A 22,699-nucleotide genomic window follows, 5' to 3' on the forward strand; every position below is an offset into this window, starting at 1 on the left:
AAGCACGCCCCACATTAAAGTAGGTGCTGTTTTTTTTTTCTTTGAGCAAGCTAGCAATAAAAACAACAGCATATTTACATTGGAGATAGATGGAGGGAGTCCACGTCACTGTCGTCATGGTCAGGGAAGGAAACCAACATTTCTCGAAAGTCTCCATTTTGCTCTACCCCCTTTAGAGTCATAACGAGTTCAGAAACAGGGTGGGGTTGACCTTCTAAAGCTCTAACAATGATGCGGGTGCATAAAGATTTAGCACAAGGGGCGATAAAGCAGCCACATGAGGCTATGATGGCCAAAAAAAAAAACTCCAATTGAGACCAGGACAGACTTAATTAGCTCAGTCCACCTGCCAAATGTGCTCTGGAGCCAATCTTTGAAGGGGTCAGAGGCCCCTGAAACTTCAGTAAGTTCCCTGGACAGGGCATGGAGGCCTTCTAAGGCCCTCTGAACTGAGCCATCGGGGGCAGTGTTGTTAGGAATGAAGGTACAGCATTGGTCACCAAACATTGCACACACACCTTCTTCCTTGGCTAGGATGCGATCAAGGGCTATGCGGTTCTGGATGGCCATGAGGGAGGTCGGGGCAAGTTGTTCAGCAAGTCCCTCAACGGCGTCACGAGTCAGGTTGGTCAGTCTCAACAGATTATAAAAAACATAGTTAATGCGTTCAACATTTTTAGTAGCCGTCACAGGGAAAATAGCACCAATGATAGGAAGGTTTTCGAAACCTGCACAGGATTCACACCACAATTTATGTTGTGAGGGGACCCCCCTAGGTTGGCCTATTGCATCAAAGTAAACACCATCAGGGTTCCTCGTCAAATCGAAGGAGCCCTTTACACTCCTCCGAGATAAAACATGACGGTGTCGGCGGGGAGTTAGAGTGGCAGCTGAGACAGGAGTTACAAGGGGAGTTAATTTGGTACCCACTAGAGTGAGTGGGGTCACCAGTCTAACCATAGCACAAAGCCCCACGGATAACTTTGGAATTCTAATGTACAATCTGTGCTCCTCACAATACCAGAATAAGTCAGCTCGTGCCCAAGGGCCTATCCTCGAGCCATCTATCAGTGTGGTGCACCAGGAAGGGTTAATGTCACCCAATTTGTTGGGGGACGAAGAGGGTCCTTTGAATTGAAAACACGTGTAATTCAGCTTTTGGGCCACAAATGGAAGAAGTCGGGTGGAATTGTCAACAGGAGGGTACACACTAGCCAACAAATCGCACCCTAGTGGTGTGGGTTCAGAGAACAAGGAAATAAGACAGTCTGAGCCATTTATGTCAGTCAACTTAAAAGGGGCGGGGTATGTGTGGGGAAAAGGACATCCAGCGGAAGAAGCAACACAGTCACCCAGGTTTTGGCATCCACCTGAGCCACAGGTTGTCTGCACCCGCTCCTAAGGTCAAAGGTCAAAGTTACCAGGCCTTCGGTGGTGATGTCATTAGCACGCACGGATGTGAGCCTTTGAAACACCACCGAGGTGGGGTGGTACTTTAGGTGCTACAGAGGGTGTAGAGGTAGTTAACGCCCTCTCAAGGACATTCATTTTAATAATTCCTTTAGCGTCTGTATCAGTCAGGTCAAGCCCCAAAACAACATAAAAGGGACGATGGGCACAACTTACCAGAGTATGTTGTCTGCATCCGACATCAATGGTTCAGGGTTGAGTCGTAACAAATATAGAGGTTATTACCACGGTAATAGTTATTGTGTCCCCCGTAATTAATCACGCTGCACAGGTCAAAAAAATAAGTCTTGCTGTCCCCCCTAACCCAGTCTATTTCAAGTCCGCCGTATGTTTTAAGACATTTGTCAGTCACTGTCGTGGGGAAGGAAGGACTGAGGCACAAGAACAGTAGAACAAGCCTAAACACCAGTCCGTCAGGGAGTACTACTGCGTGTAACATCCTGCCTTTCGTCTATCAAAATCAGAGTAATTCAGGTAACGAAACGGGGATAAACATCAAACTTTTCACTTAATATAACGACACAGATAGTTATGCTGAAAACAAGTAAGAGAAATTGGATAACTTCGACTATAAAGGCTGGTCTCAAATAAGGATATACAATATAGAAGTTGAAAAGAGTAATGTAGGTAGAAAATCTCTCTCGTCTCCTGGGCTGAGGGGCAGATGTTGTGGCGATGTCAGCAATGACATCCCCTGGTGATCTGTCAGGTTCTTCAGCTGTAGTGCAGAGGGAGAGGTGGTACCAGGTGTCCCCTCCACCAGCCAGTCGAAGGGCGTGGGACGTCCGTTCTACGACCTAGAAGAGACCAGTCCACCTGGGCTCCGTCCACTTGCGTTTGATGACCTTGATCTTGACCCTCTCAGCGGGCGGAAGGGAATCTGTACAGAAGAACTGGCACACAAATTCTGCAATTTTTTGTGTAAAATACCATTTTGGTTTTACGCTGAGTCCTCCTTCCATGGGGGGCTGCTGGTCCTGTGAATGGCTGACCTGTATGCAGCTCATAGGGTGAAAAACTCAAAGGGCGGTAAAACAGTTTTATTCACGGACCTTCGAATGATCATTAACGCTAATTGCAACATGTCAATCCAATTAAATTTGGTCTGTGCACAGATTTTAGCCAATTAGTTTTTTATGTTCTGGTCCATCCTTTCAACCTTGCCTTGGGACTCAGGATGGTACCCCAAACCTGTGTTCTAGTCCGAAAGCCTTTTCGACCAAGGCTAAGTGAGTATTGTTTTAAATGGTTGCCGTTGTCTGACCTAATCTTTTTGGGGAAACCATGTCGGGGTACTAGGTCATCCACAAGTCATTTAATTACTGATATTGCATCCTCTTTTGGGGTTGTTGTTGCTTCCGGCCAACCACTGTGATTGTCAACACAAGTCAGTACGTACCTTTTCCCTTGTACCGTATTGATCATATCAGTGAAATCAAAGACTATACATGGTTCACCCTCACCTCCTCCATATTCTAAATTTGATCTATTGAACTACTATCGATGTGTAAAATCGTTATTTTCAAATTAAAATTAGTTATAACTTCTTACCCGCGGTAAAAACGTTAAAACTATGGAATGTGTCAGAGTCGGATGATTGTCGATTTTGTTCCAAGGAGTCTGTATCCACCCTCACTCGCCCCCTTGTGTTTCTGAAAAAAAAGGACTGTGTTAGTAATACTATCACTTTCAGAAACATCTAAGAAAAAGGTCAGCTAATAGTCAAGTAGCGGAGGACAGGTCATGTTTGAGGTCAATGATTGTCTCTTTAGCCTCTATGGTCCACTGGGGGGTGTTGTTAGGGTAGGGGACCCCTTAGCGATATCACAAATAACTCAAACTCGACTAAACCCTATCTTTTATGTAATTTATTCAATATGGTGAAAGTAACAAAATATGCTTATATTTATATTGTCACCAATACTAGAAAAATACTACCCTTATGGCGGATGCTTTAGCAATAGTATTTTGAATTTTTACCACACCTGGTGGCCCCAATAATTCATTAGGCAAGGCAAGGCAAGGCAACTTTATTTGTATAGCGCTTTTCATACACAAGGCAGACTCAAAGTGCTTCACAGACAACAAAGTGAAATGAAAAAAAATAAAAGCAAAATTAAAATGCAGACAATAAAAATAAAAACAGTGCAGACGTTAAAAGTTAAAAGATTAAAAGATTTAGCTGAAAGCTAAGGTGAACATAAAAGTCTTCAGTCTAGTTTTAAAAGTAGTGAGAGTTGGGGAGAGTCTGACATCTTCAGGAAGTTTATTCCAGCTATGTGTTGCATAGTGACTGAATGATGATCTCCCTTGATTTGAGTTTACTCTTGGAACCGCTAACAGATTGGTCTCAGAAGATCTTAGTGATCTAGAGGGCGTATATAGTGGGAGCATATCAGTGATATACTTGGGCCCTAGACCATGTAGTGATTTATATGTGAGCAGGAGGATTTTGAAATCTATTCTCTGATGTACAGGGAGCCAATGTAAGGATTTAAGAATTGGTGTAATGTGCTCACATTTTTTGGTCTTTGTTAGAACTCTAGCAGCAGCGTTCTGAACAAGCTGTAGCTGCCTGACAGTTTTTTTGGGAAGACCTGCAAGAAGACCATTACAATAGTCTAGCCTACTGGTAATAAAGGCATGTACAAGTTTTTCTAAGTCTTGAGCTGACATGAGCCCTCTAAGTCTTTTTACATTTTTGAGGTGATAGTAGGCCGATTTTGTTACTGATTTGATGTGACTGTCGAAATGTAAATCAGAATCTAAAATAACCCCAAGATTTCTGGCTTTATTTGAGGTTTTCAGGGACAGTGATTGAAGGTGTTGGATGACTTTAAACCTTTCTTTTTTAGCACCAAAAACAATTATCTCAGTTTTATCTTCATTTAGTTGTAGGAAATTTTGGCACATCCAGTGTTTGACTTGCTCAATGCACTGGCACAGAAGATCTATGGGGCGATAGTCATTTGGTGATAGCGCTACATAGATTTGGGTGTCATCGGCATAGCAATGATGGTCAATGTTATTAAGTCAAGCTCATGTTGTAGAAAGTTGAATGATGCAGACACGTTTGTTACTGAATACTTTCTATCAGACTTCTGTCTTGACGACTATGTGTATGTAATGAGCAACTATAATTATTTGATATGCTTAAATATGTAATGTGTCGTTTTAGCTCAGCTGTTGTGTAGCTGCTAGCTCCTCGTAGCCTACAGGTGTCTAAAGTGCAGCCCATAGTTATGTGTTTAACCTAATCATGGGCTAAACCTAAACAATTGAAAATGTGGTATTTGGGTGTCGGTGTAATGTTTGGCAGCTACGCCGTGTCTTATCATTGGACCTAAGTTCTTTGGTTTTGTAGGCGAGACAGAGAGCAAGGGAACAATGTGGGACACTATTGTGTCCATCTTATACCATGCTAGCTGTTGCAAAGATAGGTCAACATGAGCAGCCACACCTTGAGTTCCAACATATATAAATAATCATAACATATGGCGAGTCGGGTGGCAGAACACACGGAAGTATCTCAGTCAGTCAGGGTTTTCACCGTTAGAGCCATTCCTGTTGTTTCAGGCTGTGGTATGCTTGGTAGTGGTGTCGCAGCTGGGTGGTTCAGCCATCAGGTAACACAAGGAATGTTCCTTCTTTGCGATTTGAATGTCAGGGTACAGTCTGTAAAGGAGGTCCAGCAATCTGAACCGGAAGTGGTTTGGTGACAGGTAACCTTCTTGTGACCCCAGCGAAGCCTTCGACCTTTAAAGAGGAAGCACCCAGTTTTTTTGGCACCTCTGCATTCAGAATCGAATGGGTGGCTGATAAAATTGTCCGTTGACACTCATGTCCAGCAGGGGTCCCGTCGGTACTTCCTGCTGCGGCTCCTGATGTGGGCGTCCTCTTACACGCCTTCGTGTTCGTTTGTTGGCATGACGGAACCTTTCCTGTTCGGAAATGCTCGGACAGTCACGACTCCAGTGACCAGGCTGGTCACAGCCGAAACAGCGTATACCCCAGACCGGCTTTGAAACATCGTGTTGTCCACCACCCGAGTCCAACCGCACGTCTGTTGAGGATTCTTTCCTCCACCTGTTGGAACTCAAAAGCAAGGTCACCCACTGCTGAATATACCCTAGCTGATCTTTGACCTTTTGGTTCTTTTAACCTTTTATCTTCAGCGATCTGTAATTTAAGTAGTCGTTTCCTTGTTGCTCTGTCATTAGCCCTATTTTGCATGGGATAAATAAAATGTCCTGCCATATATTGTTTTTGGCACCGTGTATATCAGGGTTAACTTTGTCCAAAGTGTTTGGCCAAAGGTTCCCTCCCGGAGGTACAGGTGGGAAAGCAAGGTCAACAATGGCTTGCATGTATGCATCGGCAAGAAACTTATATTGTAGTATGTCCAAAGTGTTAATGTCATGTGTCAAAAATGTCTAGCCGGAGAAAATGGTCAGACGTGTACAAGGGGTTAATTTTCGGAGGCAGGATTAATCTTAGAGGGGGCGTGTTAATACCTCCTTCTCTTGTCACTGGAGTAGGGGGCGGTGACTTAGTCAAAGTCTGGGCGGGTCGTTTGAATTGTCTTGCGCATGCGCGGCAGACAAAAAACCAATCAGTTCATTCTGTCATTAATCATCGTTTCTTTTGCTGCATTTCGTTTTTTCCACGTAATCCCCGTTTACTTTTATCATACGCCAAACTCTTAAATTCTCTCCCTGAGTGTTCCATTTTCACCAGCGCACACACACACACCCACACACACACACACACACACACACACACACACACACACACACACACACACACACACACACACACACACACACACACACACACACACACACACACACACAGCAGCACACACACACACGAGCACGCGTAAGCACTCCCACTCACACACACTCACACTCAGCAGCACACACACACACGAGCACGCGTAAGCACTCCCACTCACACACGCTCACACTCAGCAGCACACTCTCTGCGTTTCACTTTACCATAAAACTTCCAGTTACTTTTTTAAATTTATTTTTTATTTTATTTTACCAGACGTTTGATTTCACGACTTTTCGAGTATTGTAAACTCCCTCTTAACCCTTTCAAGGAACGTTCTCTTTTTTTTTTCTCTTTTTTTTTTTCTCTACCAGCTAGTTCCATTGTCGACAACCGTCCATTCAATTGATCATTGAACGGCAGCCAATCATCACATTTTTCCCCACCGCCATCACATTTCTGTTTGTCACACTCCAAGGCCATTGTGTCTATATTTTCTTAATTCTAGTGCCCTCAACGCAAAGGGATCTTTCAACCCGGGAGTCTTTCTTGTACCTTTTACAAATGGCCTCCAGCCTTTTCCTTACAGTTCAGTGCCCTCTTATCGTCACTGGGATCTTGCAACCCGAACTCATTAAGGGACGACCAAATTCCCAGGGTAAGCTACACCCAACTATTAGTTCACTCGTCAATGAAACTGCCCGTCATGGTAATCGAGACACAATGGCGTGAGTTGACCACTTATTTACAATTTTAATGCAATGGCAGGCTCGGCAAAAATGCAATCAATCTATCGAAATCACAACTCTGCGTGCTGGGGTTCAATATAGTGTTTGACTTACAGACTTCAGGACAGACTCCTAACGCAGATTTTATCTAAAAAGAAAGGTTCTGCTCACCTTGAATTGGCCAATTGAATCTGTCCAGAAGATTGCAAGAAGTCATCGATCAACAGCGTGCCATCTCGGACGAAGCCCCAAATTGTTGCGTCGACAGCTCTTCCTCCCAAGGAAGTCAAAGTCTGCTGTCCACTCCCAAGTTCTTTTTTATGGCAAATAAGCTGAAGTTAAATTGACCACCAAAAGCAGTAGTTGGTATTTCGTTGTTTATTGTCAAAGCTTTGGCAATAATGAGACCAGCCTTGCACAAACTATCCCGATGCGTGGCTCTATCCGGTCTGCCTTTTTCTCCCTCTTCCTGTACTCTTCCCCCATTTTGTTTTGTGTACCGCTTGCATTCCAGACGCTCCAAGGCCTCAAACACACAGTCAACCTTTTACTAAGCAGACAATTTGGAAAAGCACTAGCTGTTTTGTAATATGACTACGGAAGTAAAAAGTAACACAAAATATGGATATATGGAAAATATCTCGTTCCATCAGAATTTATGTCAGCTATGTTGATAATTTTTGTATTCATTTAAATTACATAACTGTGTCATAACCACATTACAGTATATTACGGTTTTAGGTCTTCATCTGTTCTTTTTTCTAAATATATTTCAATCTCCTGATACAACAAAATAAATAGACGTAATTAATATTTTCTATTTTTGTGTTTCAGTCCTGCCTAGCCATACCTGTGGCACCCCCGGACTCATCCCCAACGGAGTCATCCATGGTGCTCGCTACAACATTGGGGACAAAATCCGCTACAGTTGTGAGTCAGGCTTCGTCCTGGAAGGACATAATATCCTCACATGTATTGTATCAGCAGGCAGTGGGGCACAGTGGGACTTCCCTTCACCTTTTTGTCGAGGTAAGAGCCTTTCTTGCTTTCTTTGTCACCCTTGACTGATATTAACACTTGCACCGTGTCCCATAGCAGCTTTTTACCTGCTGGTAATTCATGAGTAAAATAGATCTCCAGAAAGTAATAAGCCAGAAGCGATATGAAAACTAATTGCTTGGGTCATGAGAACAGAAAGACCCGATCATGAGGTCACGGGCTTGAGGGAGACGAGAGCCCCCCTGTGTATCGATTACCTTAAATCATAGTTAGGTCGAGTTTAAACTATGTAACAAGCCATTCTATGAATCAGATGGAGCCTCAAATCCTTCCTCAAAGCCCCCTGCAATGGTTCATTAGTCTGCACACAAGAATAAACCGGTGCAGGTTTGTGTTTTAAAAAATCATTGTTGAATTATTCACTCTCCGCAAAGCTCTCATTGGATAGTTTCCTTTGGGACTCTAACTGTGATTCTGAATCAGTTTTCCTAAATGCCTTCACGTACTCTGTAGTATATTTATAGAGCTGAAACGATTCCCCGAGTAACTCGAGTAATTCGATTACAAAATATGTATGAGGAATTTTCGCTGCCTCGAGATGCCGTTAAGTTTTTTTTTTACAGGCATTTTGCCTTGTTTAGTAAACAGTAGTCAAAGCTCACTTTTCGCACGGACTGTTTAGGTGTTGCACAGCGTGTTCACGTCACAGATCATACGCCTCCTGCACTGCACAACACCGCTCTTTTAAATACGCTTGAGTTTTTCGCGGACATAACTCGCAATGGCAGACGCCGCAGAAAGCAGTGGACAAGAGCCATAGCAAAACGAGGGAATTAAGAAGCGACAAAAGTTGTGGTAACACTTCACACTAAAATCAAAGGAAAACGAGTAGTATGAAAACATTGCAAAGTGGAGCTTGCGTACAACAATAGCACAAATTTGATGCTGTAGCACCAGTCGAGAAAGCATTGGTTGAGGGACGTCCAGAGGCGGGGTAAGTCATCTATCATCAAATGCAAACGCAAAAGTTGTGTTAGTAAAATAAATGCTATTCATTATGATTACCAGGATGTGTTCTTTCACTCCCGCGAAGTCATCAAATGCCGTCAAAAGGTGTTGAAAACTAACAACGCTATCCAAGCTGTCGTGTTCAATTAGCCTTTCATTAGTAACCACGCGAAAGTCGTCGTGCAAAGTTATTCGAGTTATTGAAGTCATGCAACCACATGCTACTTGGATAGCTTGCACTTGCACCCACTATAATCTCTATAGAATGTATTTTTGATAGATTTTTTGGTTGAAACTTTTATTAGTAAATTGCACAGTGCAGTACATATTCCGTACAATTGACCACTAAATGGTAGCACCTGAATAAGTTTTTCAACTTGTTTAAGTCGGGGTCCACTTAAATTGATTCATGATACAGATATATACTATAAAATATATACTAACATCATAATACAGTCATCACACAAGATAATCATCAGAGTATATACATTGAATTATTTACATTATTTACAAGAGTTCCAAGTCCTTGTTCACAGTGGTAGTGTAGCGATGTAGTACTCCTTTGCGTTGTGTTTTTCCCCAAAAGACGACACCCAGTCTTTCTTCCGGCTCAAACATAGTTTATTCTGGTGAAAACAATCATAGTGAGTCTCCAATCAGCCTTCTCTATCCATTTTAAACCGTCACATGGAAGAGAGCAGACTGACAAACACATTAACACACGATAAAAAAACACACAATACCTGGTGAAAACAATCATAGTGAGTCTCCAATCAGCCTTCTCTATACATTTTAAACCCAAACAGAAATAAAACAAAACACAACTTAACATAATTGTGTCTCCTTTAGGCCTACAGCAACACAGCTAGCCTGATAATAAGTTAGCTGAAAGCTATCAAACTAATTCACGGGGTGCCAGAGAGCACAACTTACCGTCACACAGAAGAGAGCAGACTGACTACACACATGGGCCTCACAGGAAATCACAGTACTAAACTTAGAATAATAACATTTGCAAAATAAAGAGTCACATTACATACTATGTAAATGTAATACATTAGATAAGATGACATTAAAATAAAATGACATTAACATAAGAAGAGTAGTAAGACAGTAAGCAATTGAGATCATAAATTACCTCTGTTACAGTAGCACTTGTGTGCCAAGTTCCTGTCAGCCATATTGGTTCTGAATATGAAGTTGCACATTTGAAATGCAGTAATAAAGGCACTACCTAATCCACTTTTTTATGTTTGAAACAATGAAAACTGTTATTATTGTTTTATTTTTGATACTAAGAATTATGGCTGTAAATCTTTGGGTGTCCCACGATTCGATTCAATATCAATTATTGGGGTCACGATTCGATTCAATATCGATTCTTGGGGTCACGATTCGATTTAAAATAAAAAAAAATTTTCAATGCAACACAATTCTTAATTCAAAAACAATTTTTTTCCCGATTCAAAACGATTCTCTATTCATTCAATACATAGGATTTCAGCAGGATCTACCCCAGTCTGCTGACATGCAAGCAGAGTAGTAGATTTTTGTAAAAAGCTTTTATAATTGTAAAGGACAATGTTTTATCAACTGATTGCAATAATGTAAATTTGTTTTAACTATTAAATGAACCAAAAATATGACTTATTTTATCTTTGTAAAAATATTGGACACAGTGTGTTGTCAAGCTTATGAGATGGGATGCAAGTGTAAGCCACTGTGACACTGTTGTTTTTTTTTTATAAATGTCTAATGATAATGTCAGTGAGGGATTTTTAATCACTGCTATGTTGAAATTGTAACTAATATTGATACTGTTGTTGATAATATTCATTTTTGTTTCACTACTTTTGGTTTGTTCTGTGTCGTGTTTGTGTCTCCTCTCAATTGCGCTGTTTATTGCAGTTCTGAGGGTTGCTGGGTCGGGTTTGGTTTTGGAATTGGATTGCATTGTTATGGTATTGCTGTGTATTGTTTTGTTAGATTGATTAATTAAACAAAAAATAAAACAAAAAAATAAATAAATAAATAAACAAATAAAAAATAAATGAGAATCGATTCTGAATTGCACAACGTGAGAATCACGATTCGAATTTGAATCGATTTTTTCCCAAACCCCTACTAAGAATATATGTTTATTTTAACTTTCTCAGGGAATATCCATTTTGAACTAATTTTGTATACTTGTGTTTCCATCTCAAACATGTTATGATGGCAAAATGAACATTGATTACTATTTTGCATGCAATGAACTGTATTGCATTCGTAAAATTTAAAACTGTTGTTGTCATTATTAAGTGGTTTGTCTTTTTATATTGTTTATGTATTGTTAGCAGGTGGAAAACAGCTCAGCGGATTTGCGTGGGGAAGCCGACATTTAAACGGCACCATATAATAATCATCAGATTGCACAAGAACTTGGTTTATGCGGTCACACCACACAGATAATAGGGCTGTGAGCGCACCTGTTTTTATTAGCACACACACATTGGCACAATCAACCACGGACGCATTACAGCTGTGCGTGTCAGCCTTCAATAATGAAAACGGGCGTTTAGGAAATAAAAGACAATTAGGCCAAACGCAATAATTGAGGGCACATCCTAACATGTATAATTAAACCTTAATTAAGCAAAAATATGATTTATTCGATTACTCGATAGAATACTTGATTACTAAAACATTTGATAGCTGCAGCTCTAGTATATTACAAATGTGTCACACATAGGCCCGTACTGTAAACTAATCATCGACATTGACATATGACTTGAAAACACAATAGCCATTGGTGCAGTCTATCCAGATAACCAACATGTTTTATTCGTCTGTATGATTATGTATTTTTATTTCTGTGTCTAAGCTTTAAGGCAAGTGCCTGGAGAGAAAAGAAAGGTGTAAAACGCCTCATCCAAAACGATCATCATTGCATCATGGCTTCATGAAGGTGTAATGGCCGTCAGAGGCGTGAAAGAATAAGTGCTTACCGCTCCTGCTTTCTATACTCTTGTATTGGATCACAATAGACAGACACTCAAAACAGCATGTGGACATGCAAGCTAATGCATCATTCACTTATTATCCTCATTCTTCTCTCTCCAGCGGAGGGGGCGTGCGGCGGCACGTTACGAGGCACCGCAGGTTCTATAACTAGTCCTGGATATCCTGCCGAGTATGACAACAATCTGGACTGCACGTGGTCAATTCTTGCTGAACCGGGAGACACGATAGCTCTTGTCTTCAATGACTTCCTTTTGGAAGACAAGTATGACTTCCTGGAAATCAGCGGGACGGAGGCGCCCAGTATATGGTGAGAAAAAAATGTGCAGAGCCAAATTACACACAATGATAACATATGATTTAGAGATGTTATATGTTATTGCATATAAACCTGTTCCTGCTCTTTATATGAAGTAACATAATTCTACCTTTATGTCTCTTTAAAAAGCTGTATTACTTAGACATTTTAACTGTATCAAATCCCTCCATTGTCTATACCGCTTGACCTAATTAGGGGCACAGGTGAGCTGGAGCCTATCAAAGCTGACTTTGTGCGAGAGATAAGTTACTGTATATATTGGACAGGTCGATTAGCAAACCCTTTAAAGCCATTTTTTAAATGTTTTTAATATAATATAAATTTGGATTAATTGCTGAAGAAAATGTTTTGCTACAATATACATTTAAATAGTACAGCCATTTGAGAAATATGGACGTAAATCTGTCACAATGACAGTTTTTGAACCAAAGTTCAATTAGCAAGTATCAGTGTGGGCTTTTGAAAATGACACGGCCAAACCTAATTAAAACTAATACAAAAACATGTTGACTCACCGCTGAATCGACGTTTAGCAGAAACAAAGTAGAATGTTATCTATTAGCAATTCAGTCCATCAAAGTAGAACAAGCAAACACCTGCAGAGCACGACGACCCTTTTCATGATCAGCTACTGAAGTCAGCTACTGATCATGTGGCCCCCCCTTGTCATTGTGGCCCTAAACAACTGCATATTGTGTTTATGCCAGGGGCCGGCCCTTTATGCAGGCCTTTAAGGTGCTGGGGAAACATAGAAAGGCTCAACACAGTACTGTATAATGTCCATCGGTGTCAACAACAAAGATGTCTACGGGGCCATTTGTGTGGAGAAAACAACATTGTTGTTATTGGGGGCTCTATTGAGACCTATTTTAGAGTTTCTCTACACATCATCAATTGATTTAGGAGATGCAAAAATGCTGCCATTCCCGAGAGACCTCATTAGCCTTGTGTGACATCACTTTTACCCCCCTTCTTGAAGCAAGACAAATTATGTTGTGTTGCACTAATAAACAAATAAATTGCTTTCATGAGAACATTGACTAACTCAATTGATAAATCTTACAACATTTATTTATGATGTCAACTCTGTAACCCTTTGGAATGCAATTATGTCCAGCGTCCTTTTCAATGCTCAAGGGGAAATGGTATTTGGTCTCATTCGGTAAATACAAATATACATGAGACCAGGTGTTTGCATCCAAAATGCAGAGGTGAGTCATTCATAATATGCTACTATATTGGAATTGTGCATGTATTTCTTCTCACAACCTTAAGAGTCTTGACAGAAGACGTTGTCAAAAACAGGAAGACGTATTTTACGACTCTGTGTGGAACGATTGGAATTGATTGGTGGACAGATAAATAAGCGACATGAAAGGGGCTCAAGAGAATGGCACTTGGCGGAAACAAAAGGATGGGGGAATAATTGCGTGTTTAGTCCTGTCGTCAGCCACACGTCAAGCGTGGCGCTCTCATGATACCATTTATGTGTATGTCTGCATGTTGGTGTCAGGTCTTAAGTGGCCCGCTGACAGCTTGAGCTGTTGCTCGTTTTCCCCTGGCCCTAAAAGCCAGCACACACACATTTGCATTCACATACACGCATGGCTTATCTGTGACGGCGTGCCATTTGAAGGGGGCGGTGCTACTGGCGACGCATGCATTCATGTTTAAGCACTTAAAATAAAACCCCGCTATAATGCAGGTTGTTGCTCTGTAAAATACTATAATTTAACAATTTAAAAAATACTGTTTTTAATTCATCATTACTAGCTGTAGTTTCATCATAAAGAAGGCGCCTTAGGGATTTTCGCTTTGTAATCTATTTGCCAAATTTGAGCAATACTAGAATAGCAATCTGCAGTCTCTATTCAAATCAAGAACATTACATTGTTGTCATAACTGAGCTAGTAACCACAACAGTTTTGTAGTCTTGACAAATCCATATACCATTTTGGGAAGGAACTACATTTCCACAAAGCAGTAAAATGCAGTGGCGGGCCGTGTGTTTCCCACCTAGGCCTTCAGTGATCTCCGACTTCAATGATTACCTCTCAAAATACCATAATTTATTTCACCACATGACCATTGCTGGAGAAATACTATACAGGAACACATTTACACCCTACTGTGCATTGAAACACATCAATAGTATACAAAACGGGTTATTTTCTGGCACATTTAAAAATTAATTACAACGCATCAGCAATCAAAACATATACCGTACATTTCTCTGCTTGGCTTATGGAACTTCCGGCCAATAAAGTTTGATTCAAAGTACACACTTATTACAGATGTATTAACTGCCCTGACCACATGATGGCGACAAATACACATGTAACAATGTTAATTAAATGACAAGCATGACACACTTTCACAACAAGAGTTACAACTTGTGATCAGCTACTGTCAACAACTTGTGATCTGATTGGCTATCGCAACTGTCTCTCAACTCTTATGTGTTCTCAAATTCATCCACTAACGGTCCCGATGAGTATCCAATCACAGGACGCGTGAATATGACGTTCAACGTGAGACCAGTTAGAAGGGCTTACTGACAACAACTCGTGATCTGATTAGCTATCGCAACTGTCTATCACCTGTATGTCCCCGTTCACTTACAGTGCATAGAGACGCCTGCATTGTTGATTCTGAAGGCGTCTGGCAGATTTGGTACAGCATGGCAACATAAGCTAGCTGAATTCTGATTGGATACAAACTAAAACTAAAAACAACAGCACTGGAACGAGCATATTATGTCATGAAAAGAATATTAATAATTTTAGATATTTAGGGAAAGTAAATTAAAAAGTAATTTTATCTTTAATTATGATCATGATTTTTGGTTATGTTAGGCCAGCAGAGAAGGCATTTCTGGCCCTGACGGCCCACCACTGGTAAAAGCACCTGCCTTGGACGTAGGTGTAGCAAATGGCCACGCTTTGGACACCCCAGCTGACGTATTTCAACAAGAATGTGGATGTGTTCCTAAACAACAGAAGAGAATATCCATGTTCTGGCTTCTCTTTGGCACTATCGCAAGCTATGACCCCCACCAGCCACAGGTTCGTGTAGGTGCTCTACAGGCCTGGATGGACGCTTTAACGCCAAGTGCATCGCCTTTTGCAGCTGCTTTTATTTGATTAGATAGAAAAGTCCTTCTTGTACCACACACAACGTGTGCTGTGTGGGAAATTCAATGCATTCAATTCCATACCAAAAAATTTATAAAATGAACTCTCAAATTCCGGAGGGCCCGCCTCAGGAAAAGCCTTATCCCTGCAGCTATAGGCGCCCTTAACAGCAGGCCTGGCCGACCTGTCTGACAAGCCTGTAAATGTGTGTTGGTCATGTAGGATGTCTTTTTGTTATTTTTTGTGCTGTGTAATGTCTATTGTTCAAATGTACGGCAGTGACAATTAATTTCCCCAAGGGGACCAATAAATCAAAATCTAAATCTAATCTAAAAATCAGATTGCAAATATATCTACCGTTACAGCCCTCCTAGTATTTGCTATGGACAATCGGTGGCTAGCACAGAAGTCCAATAAAACAGTGGAACCTTGATTTATGAACAAGGTTCGTGAATAGAAAGTATTGTGCGTTGAATCTATTTTCTCCGTAAGAAACTGAATAATGGGTTCCAGCCTTGACAAACGTCCATATTTTAGTAAAAGTTTGTACACATTGAACATACAACAAAGCACTATACAATACTGCAGTGGTTCTCAAACTATTTTCACCAAGTACCGCCTCCAAAAACACTTGGCTCTCCAAGTAACACCACACTGACCAATATTAAAATACAGTAGCGTAGTATGGCTAAATATTCACTAACAACAAGGTAAAAGTTTAATTTAACAAGTATATTTAATATGTTTTCCACTGTAAATTACACACAGTGTGAACAGTAACACTGTGTTTGAATATAGGAAAAAAAAAACACTGTACTTTTATAAGATGATTGTTTGGCATACCACTAGATAGAGCCTAGTGGTGCACGCATCACAGTTTGAGAATAACTGCAATACTGTATATCAAACAAACATAACAAGAGGGTGATGGATACACTTTTCATTTATTAACAAAGTCAAAACAGCAACAACAAGCTGTCTTATTTGCAGCCGCCTTGCTGACACACACATATACTGTCACTAGCATTGTGGTGCAGAGTTTGAAATCACAACAGCTACTCCCTAACTTTAACAGCCAGATCGCTACAATGATTAGTAATAAAAATAAAAAATCCACTTTAACTTGTTGGTTAGTCTTCAGTGCTTGTAGCGGAAGTGTCCACAACGCTGTGGTTACATTGTGAATGTTTCAAACCACACATCTCTTGTCCATTGCTTTCTTTGGGCTCATATTGAGTGAGCAAGACTGGATAAAATGTTGTACAAAGACTAAAAAACACTAATTAGCTAACAGCAGGAATGTGCTCTGCTGACCAAATGAACACAGGAGATCAATCAGCCTGCCCAAAATCGCTGTGCTGCCAGGTAAAAAATGGCTGCCCTACGAGACTTTTGTACACAGAGACAAGGATTGTACACCAAAGCATATTTTTGTTCTTGCTGCGGTTCGTAAATCGAAAAGTTTGTACACTGAGAGGTTTGTAAATTGAGGTTCCACTGTATCCGGTATTAAGAAAATAATGAAAAAATGATGAAATATCTTGTAACATGTCATAGCAAATTACATAACATTGCTAGTAATTGAATAATAAGTCTGTTTCTACGTAAATTGGCTGCTTCAAGGTTTTAGATATATTTTGATGTGTGCCCTTTATTTTATTTATTCATTCAGCATTTCTTAAAAACAATTACAGTAACATAAATGTTACTTGACTTGTAAAGGAAGTTTTCTAACTGAAGTAACAAGAATTTCCGAGTTAGTTGAAGGTAAAAATACATGGAATTGAAGCATGAACTTTATTGTTGGTCCGACGTAAATATCATAATTAGGTGAACAAGATCGAGTTGGCATAGCTCTTATCTAAACTTGGAAATCTTAGTTAAGTCAACAACAGTAGTCAAAGTTCAACAAGAATATATGAGTTTGTTGAAGGTAAAAATACATGGAATTGAAGCATGAATTTTATTGTTGGTCCCACAAAGATATAATAATTTAGTGAACAAAAAGATCCGAGTTGACATAACTCTTATCTCAACTTGTAAATCTTAGTTAAGTCAACAATAGTAGTCAAAAGTTGAGAAAACGCAAAAATCTTGTTCCATCATGTTGCCTTGAAAATGTGTGTTTTCTCAACGTTTTTTTTTTTTTTACAGTGTGTAAGATCTCTGTTGTAACAAACAACCCATCGATCCATCTATTTTGTTTATTGCTTGTCCTCAAAGAGTCACGTGTGAACTGGAGCCTATCCAAGCAGGGCACATGTAGACAATAATTCACACTCACATTTGCACCTATGGACCATTCAGTGTCAATTAGCCTACCATGCATGTGTTTATGGGAGGAAGCTGAAATCCAAAGAGAAAACCAAAGCAGGCCTGGGGAGAACGTGTAAACACCACACGGAGATTCAAACCTGGATCTCCTCACTACGAGGCAGATAAAGTTCACCACTATAGAATGATGCTGCACATTAACAGAAAACAATTCAAGTTATTGTTTGCAACTGCATACATGCTATACAATCAGGTTCTGCCATGGATGATCCCATGTACCATGTAAGTACTTTTCTCCAGACGTGGGATTAAGACATGACTGACTCCCTCAGTGAAGAATGTGGGCAGGTCATTGTGAAGATGATTGACACCTGACTGTACCTCTGTGACAGGTTGTTCCTGTTTATCAGGAGCTTTTTTCTGATTGGTTGTCCCAAAAGCAATTTCCTGTTTCATGTTTCTGTCTGCTAGCTGGCAGGTTCAATGTCGCGTTGACTGGCTGCCACACATGCACATGCCCTTGCACACACACACACACACACACACACACACACACACACACACACACACACACACACACACACACACACACACACACACGCAGGCTCGCGTGCAAAATAAATTGGAATCAGACATTTTTTTAAAGACCTACTGAAATATGTTTATCACGATTATATTAAAGTAATATCATATAATTTCTTGTTTCCGTTTTCTTTCTATCTGTGTTGGACACACCTTCCCTTAGGGCAAGCTTTTGCCCAAAAGTCATCAAAGTAAATACAGCAGTATGTTTTCTTTATATATTTTTTTACATTTTTTTCCTCTGAGCATCAACATCTCTTAATAGGATTTCATGCAATAACAAAAAATAAAAAATAAACGTTTTAGTTTAGTCCATAGGGAACCAGACTTTAAAGCTACAGTATACAGCACATATAAGCATATTAACCCGAGTGCAGTCATATAAAATTGGATTTCTCACTTTTTACTGTCGAGCATGGGATAATGATTTTTTGGACAACTAGAAAAAAGCCCAATACCAACGGGTGGAAGGGAGCATTGCACCCTGAGGTCCACCTATTTTGGCAATAATTGTGTTCTGCTCCTGTGCATATGTACTGCGACACAAGTACTCAAATTGTGACTTATTCTCTTAGTGATTGTCATTATAGCTCAACTGCAAATATAATGATCAATGATAAATGTGTTACTCTAAATGTGGCATTTCGAGTCTTAGCGTCCGATCTACCAATGGTTTGCGTATATTAAAACAAGTGCAATGTAATTAGCACACGCAAAGCTGATCTATTAAGCATGTGCACTGATGATTGCGTCGGTTAAATAAGCAAAAGAGCTCATGCCATCCATTTAGGGTGTTTGTCTTCATGTACGTACAGAATAAGGAGGAGGAGATGCAAATATAAGAATTCAGTGCTCGCAATATGATTCGTCAAGCCTGAAAATGTTTTGCGGTCACTCTATTGTGTCTATATTTAGCAAGTTTGGAAGGTAAAGGCAAACTGGCACAGTTACGCACATTGTGGCAAAAAGGAGGCGATCAGTGCAATAGCAACACCAGGGAGATAGACAAACCTTTCTGCACTTTTCGTTTTGGTTGTCAGAAATAAAAACAATATTTGACACATTGTCTATGCAGCAATTCAATCTTTGAGCTGCTGGATGATTCAAGGGCTAATTTGGAGCCAGCAGACACCAAAACGAATCAATATATCTCCAAAAGATCTTGCAACACTGCATTTTATGGCATGTGGCTCGTTCCAGTGCCTGCGTCTCCCATAGTGCACCTCTGGCGTGCTAAAACTGTAGTTCCGTTGTAGATCGTAGCGGAGGAGCACTTCTGTACAGCCCAGAAAATCTGTCGCAGTTTATAGTTGTCTCTTTCATGTTGTACAACACAACAAAACACCACAGGTTGGAGCATGATGCTGTGAATGTGGACGTAAATGACTGGGGAATATACTTTTCTCACATATCAATTGTGCACGCAGTCTTAGGAGATCACCTACAATATGTCCACTACTAGTACATTCAATTGTATAGTTAGCAAACGGTATTATTGGCTTAGTGTGAGTAGGCCCTCTAAAGTAAGACAATAATGTCAGTTTTTTTTGTTTAATTATTTATTATTTTATTTGAAGTAAAGGAACAAAAAATCCCTTTACAGGATTTAATCATGATTACTTGATATATTGACAGTCAAAACTGTGATCTTGGCTGAAATCATAACATTATTTGCAAATGAAGGCCTGGTATCAAACTGCAGTATCCTTGAAATTGAATTCCTTTTTTGGGGGGATTTTTTTTAAAGAGATCTCGACTTAACATGCCTTACTTCCAACCTTCCCTTATTCCTCTTTTTTAAATTTAATTTCCCTTTCTCCTGTCATTTTTGTTTTATCTTCTTCCAACCCTTTGCAGTGCCACATTATTCTACTGGATGGGCAGAAAGCATTTACATCAAAAGAGTGAAACAAAGAGAAATTAATAATATTTTGTTCCCCGCTGTCCACTACAATTCTTACATTTATTTTGCCACAGCTAGAACTAAAGACACATGCATGTTCTGTAATATGCAATATAATATGAGTTGTTTTTTTTAAATTAAGCGACAGTTTGCTATACTGATTTAAAGGCCTACTGAAATGAGATTTTCTTATTTTAACGGGGATAGCAGATCCATTCTATGTGTCGAGAAGTGGGTAGAGTGGCCGTGCCAGCAATCGGACGGTTGCTGGTTACTGGGGTTCAATCCCCACCTTCTACCATCCTAGTCACGTCCGTTGTGTCCTTGGGCAAGACACTTCACCCTTGCTCCTGATGGCTGCTGGTAGCGCCTTGCATGGCAGCTCCCGCCATCAGTGTGTGAATGTGTGTGTGAATGGGTGAATGTGGAAATACTGTCAAAGCGCTTTGAGTACCTTGAAGGTAGAAAAGCGCTATACAAGTATAACCCATTTATCATTTATTTATTTATACTTGATCATTTTGCGATATTGCCATATTTTTGCTGAAAACATTTAGTAGAGAACATAGACGATAAAGTTTGCAACTTTTGGTCGCTGATGAAAAAAGCCTTGCCTGTACCGGAAGTAGCGTGACGTCACAGGTTGTGGAGCTCCTCACATCTGCACATTGTTTTCAATCATGGACGCCAGCAGCAAGAGCGATTTGGACCGAGAAAGCGACGATTACCCCATTAATTTGAGCCAGGATGAAAGATTTGTGGATGAGGAAAGTGAAAGTGAAGGATTAGAGGGCAGTGGAAGCGATTCAGATAGGGAAGATGCTGTGAGAGGCGGGTGGGACCTGATATTCAGCTGGGAATGACTAAAACAGTAAATAAACACAAGACATATATATACTCTATTAGCCACAACACAAACAGGCTTATATTTAATATGCCACAAATTAATCCGCATAACAAACACCTCCCCCCTCCCTTCCATATAACCCGCCAATACAACTCAAACACCCGCACAACACACTCAATCCCACAGCCCAAAGTACCGTTCACTTCCGCAAAGTTCATACAGCACATACTGTATATTTTCCCAAAGTTACGTACGTGACATGCACATAGCGGCACGCACGGACGGGCAAGCGATCAAATGTTTGGAAGAAAGCTGCGTACTCACGGTAGCGCGTCTGCTAGTCCTCCTGGTTGTGTTGCTGTAGCCAGCTGCTAATACACCGATCTCACCTACAGCTTTCTTCTTTGCTGTCTTCATTGTTCATTAAACAAATTGCAAAAGATTCACCAACACAGATGTCCAGAATACTGTGGAATTTTGCGATGAAAACAGAGCTTTTTGTATTGGGATACAATGGTGTCCCAATACTTCCGCTTCAACCCTTGACGTCACGCGCAAATGTCATCATACATAGATGTTTTCAGCCGGAAGTTTCCCGGGAAATTTAAAATTGCACTTTATAAGTTAACCCGGCCGTATTGGCATGTGTTGCAATGTTAAGATTTCATCATTGATATATAATCTATCAGACTGCGTGGTCGGTAGTAGTGGGTTTCAGTAGGCCTTTAACAGACCTGATGGATATTCTCATTCACATCCACATTAGTCCTGTCCAGACTTTAGCATAATTGAAAAACCCTAATTAGCAATTATTACATAATTAGTTAATGGGGTGACTGCAGATGATGAAACTGTTATCCATAACGCAGTCCAAGACCTAATAATAAATAATAGATAGAATTTTATATTATCCTCATTGTTTCTTATGGTACACATTTTTATTAAACTATGTATTGGATTCAAAACAGAATGTAAATAATTCAAAGCCCATTGGAAATGAATTATTATGTAAACATTTTTTTTCTTAGTCATCCAGAATTAAACACACAAGTCAATTATGAAACTGGATGTGGAAATGCTCGTTTTTACGTCACATGCAGATTGCGGGTTAATGAACCAATAATACCACATCATCTGAAAACAGAAGGAATGCCAAAGCAATAGCCCTGCAGAATATCCCTCTTTGTTAATAACAAACCACCGAAAGTCACGCACAACCCCATCAGCAACCACTTCCCCGTTTCAACTGACTTGATTGCTGTGAGACCTAATAGTCCCACAGAGACGAGTGCACAAGAATTCTACGGTGCGCTTTAAAATACAAGAAGAGAGAATTAGAAAAAATATCCAATGTGACTTAAAGTGAATAGAACACACACGTGTTAGATTCAGCCACTAGCCAGAATCTCATTATAGTACCTTGACCTTGGTACACTTCCCCAGGAGAAACTTTCAAGGCTAGAATTTAGAGATGTCAACTTCTAATGCCTCCATGGTAAAACAAAATAAACACAAAAACTAATTAAATCTGCCATTTCATAATTTAGCTTTCTATCAAAACTAGAACAGCACTCATTGCACTACACTCAGACTTGTTAGCATTTTACATACACTATCGCTTAATAATACAACACTGCATTTTTCTTGTATTTGTGTCTTATT

General features: G+C 40.2%; 1 protein-coding gene across 1 annotated transcript in view; it reads left to right on the forward strand.

Annotated features, from left to right (window-relative positions):
* The window catches only part of LOC133633672 (CUB and sushi domain-containing protein 1-like), a 1,183,208-nt gene that overhangs the window by 648,585 nt on the left and 511,924 nt on the right, over positions 1-22,699 (forward strand). Inside the window, exons 4-5 of the mRNA XM_062026293.1 lie at positions 7,806-8,000; positions 12,081-12,288. Of these exons, the coding sequence (XP_061882277.1) occupies positions 7,806-8,000; positions 12,081-12,288 (403 nt within the window). The remainder of the gene's footprint in view (positions 1-7,805; positions 8,001-12,080; positions 12,289-22,699) is intronic.

The sequence above is a fragment of the Entelurus aequoreus genome, linkage group LG02 (assembly GCF_033978785.1).
Source record: "Entelurus aequoreus isolate RoL-2023_Sb linkage group LG02, RoL_Eaeq_v1.1, whole genome shotgun sequence".
NCBI classification, from domain to species: domain Eukaryota; kingdom Metazoa; phylum Chordata; class Actinopteri; order Syngnathiformes; family Syngnathidae; genus Entelurus; species Entelurus aequoreus.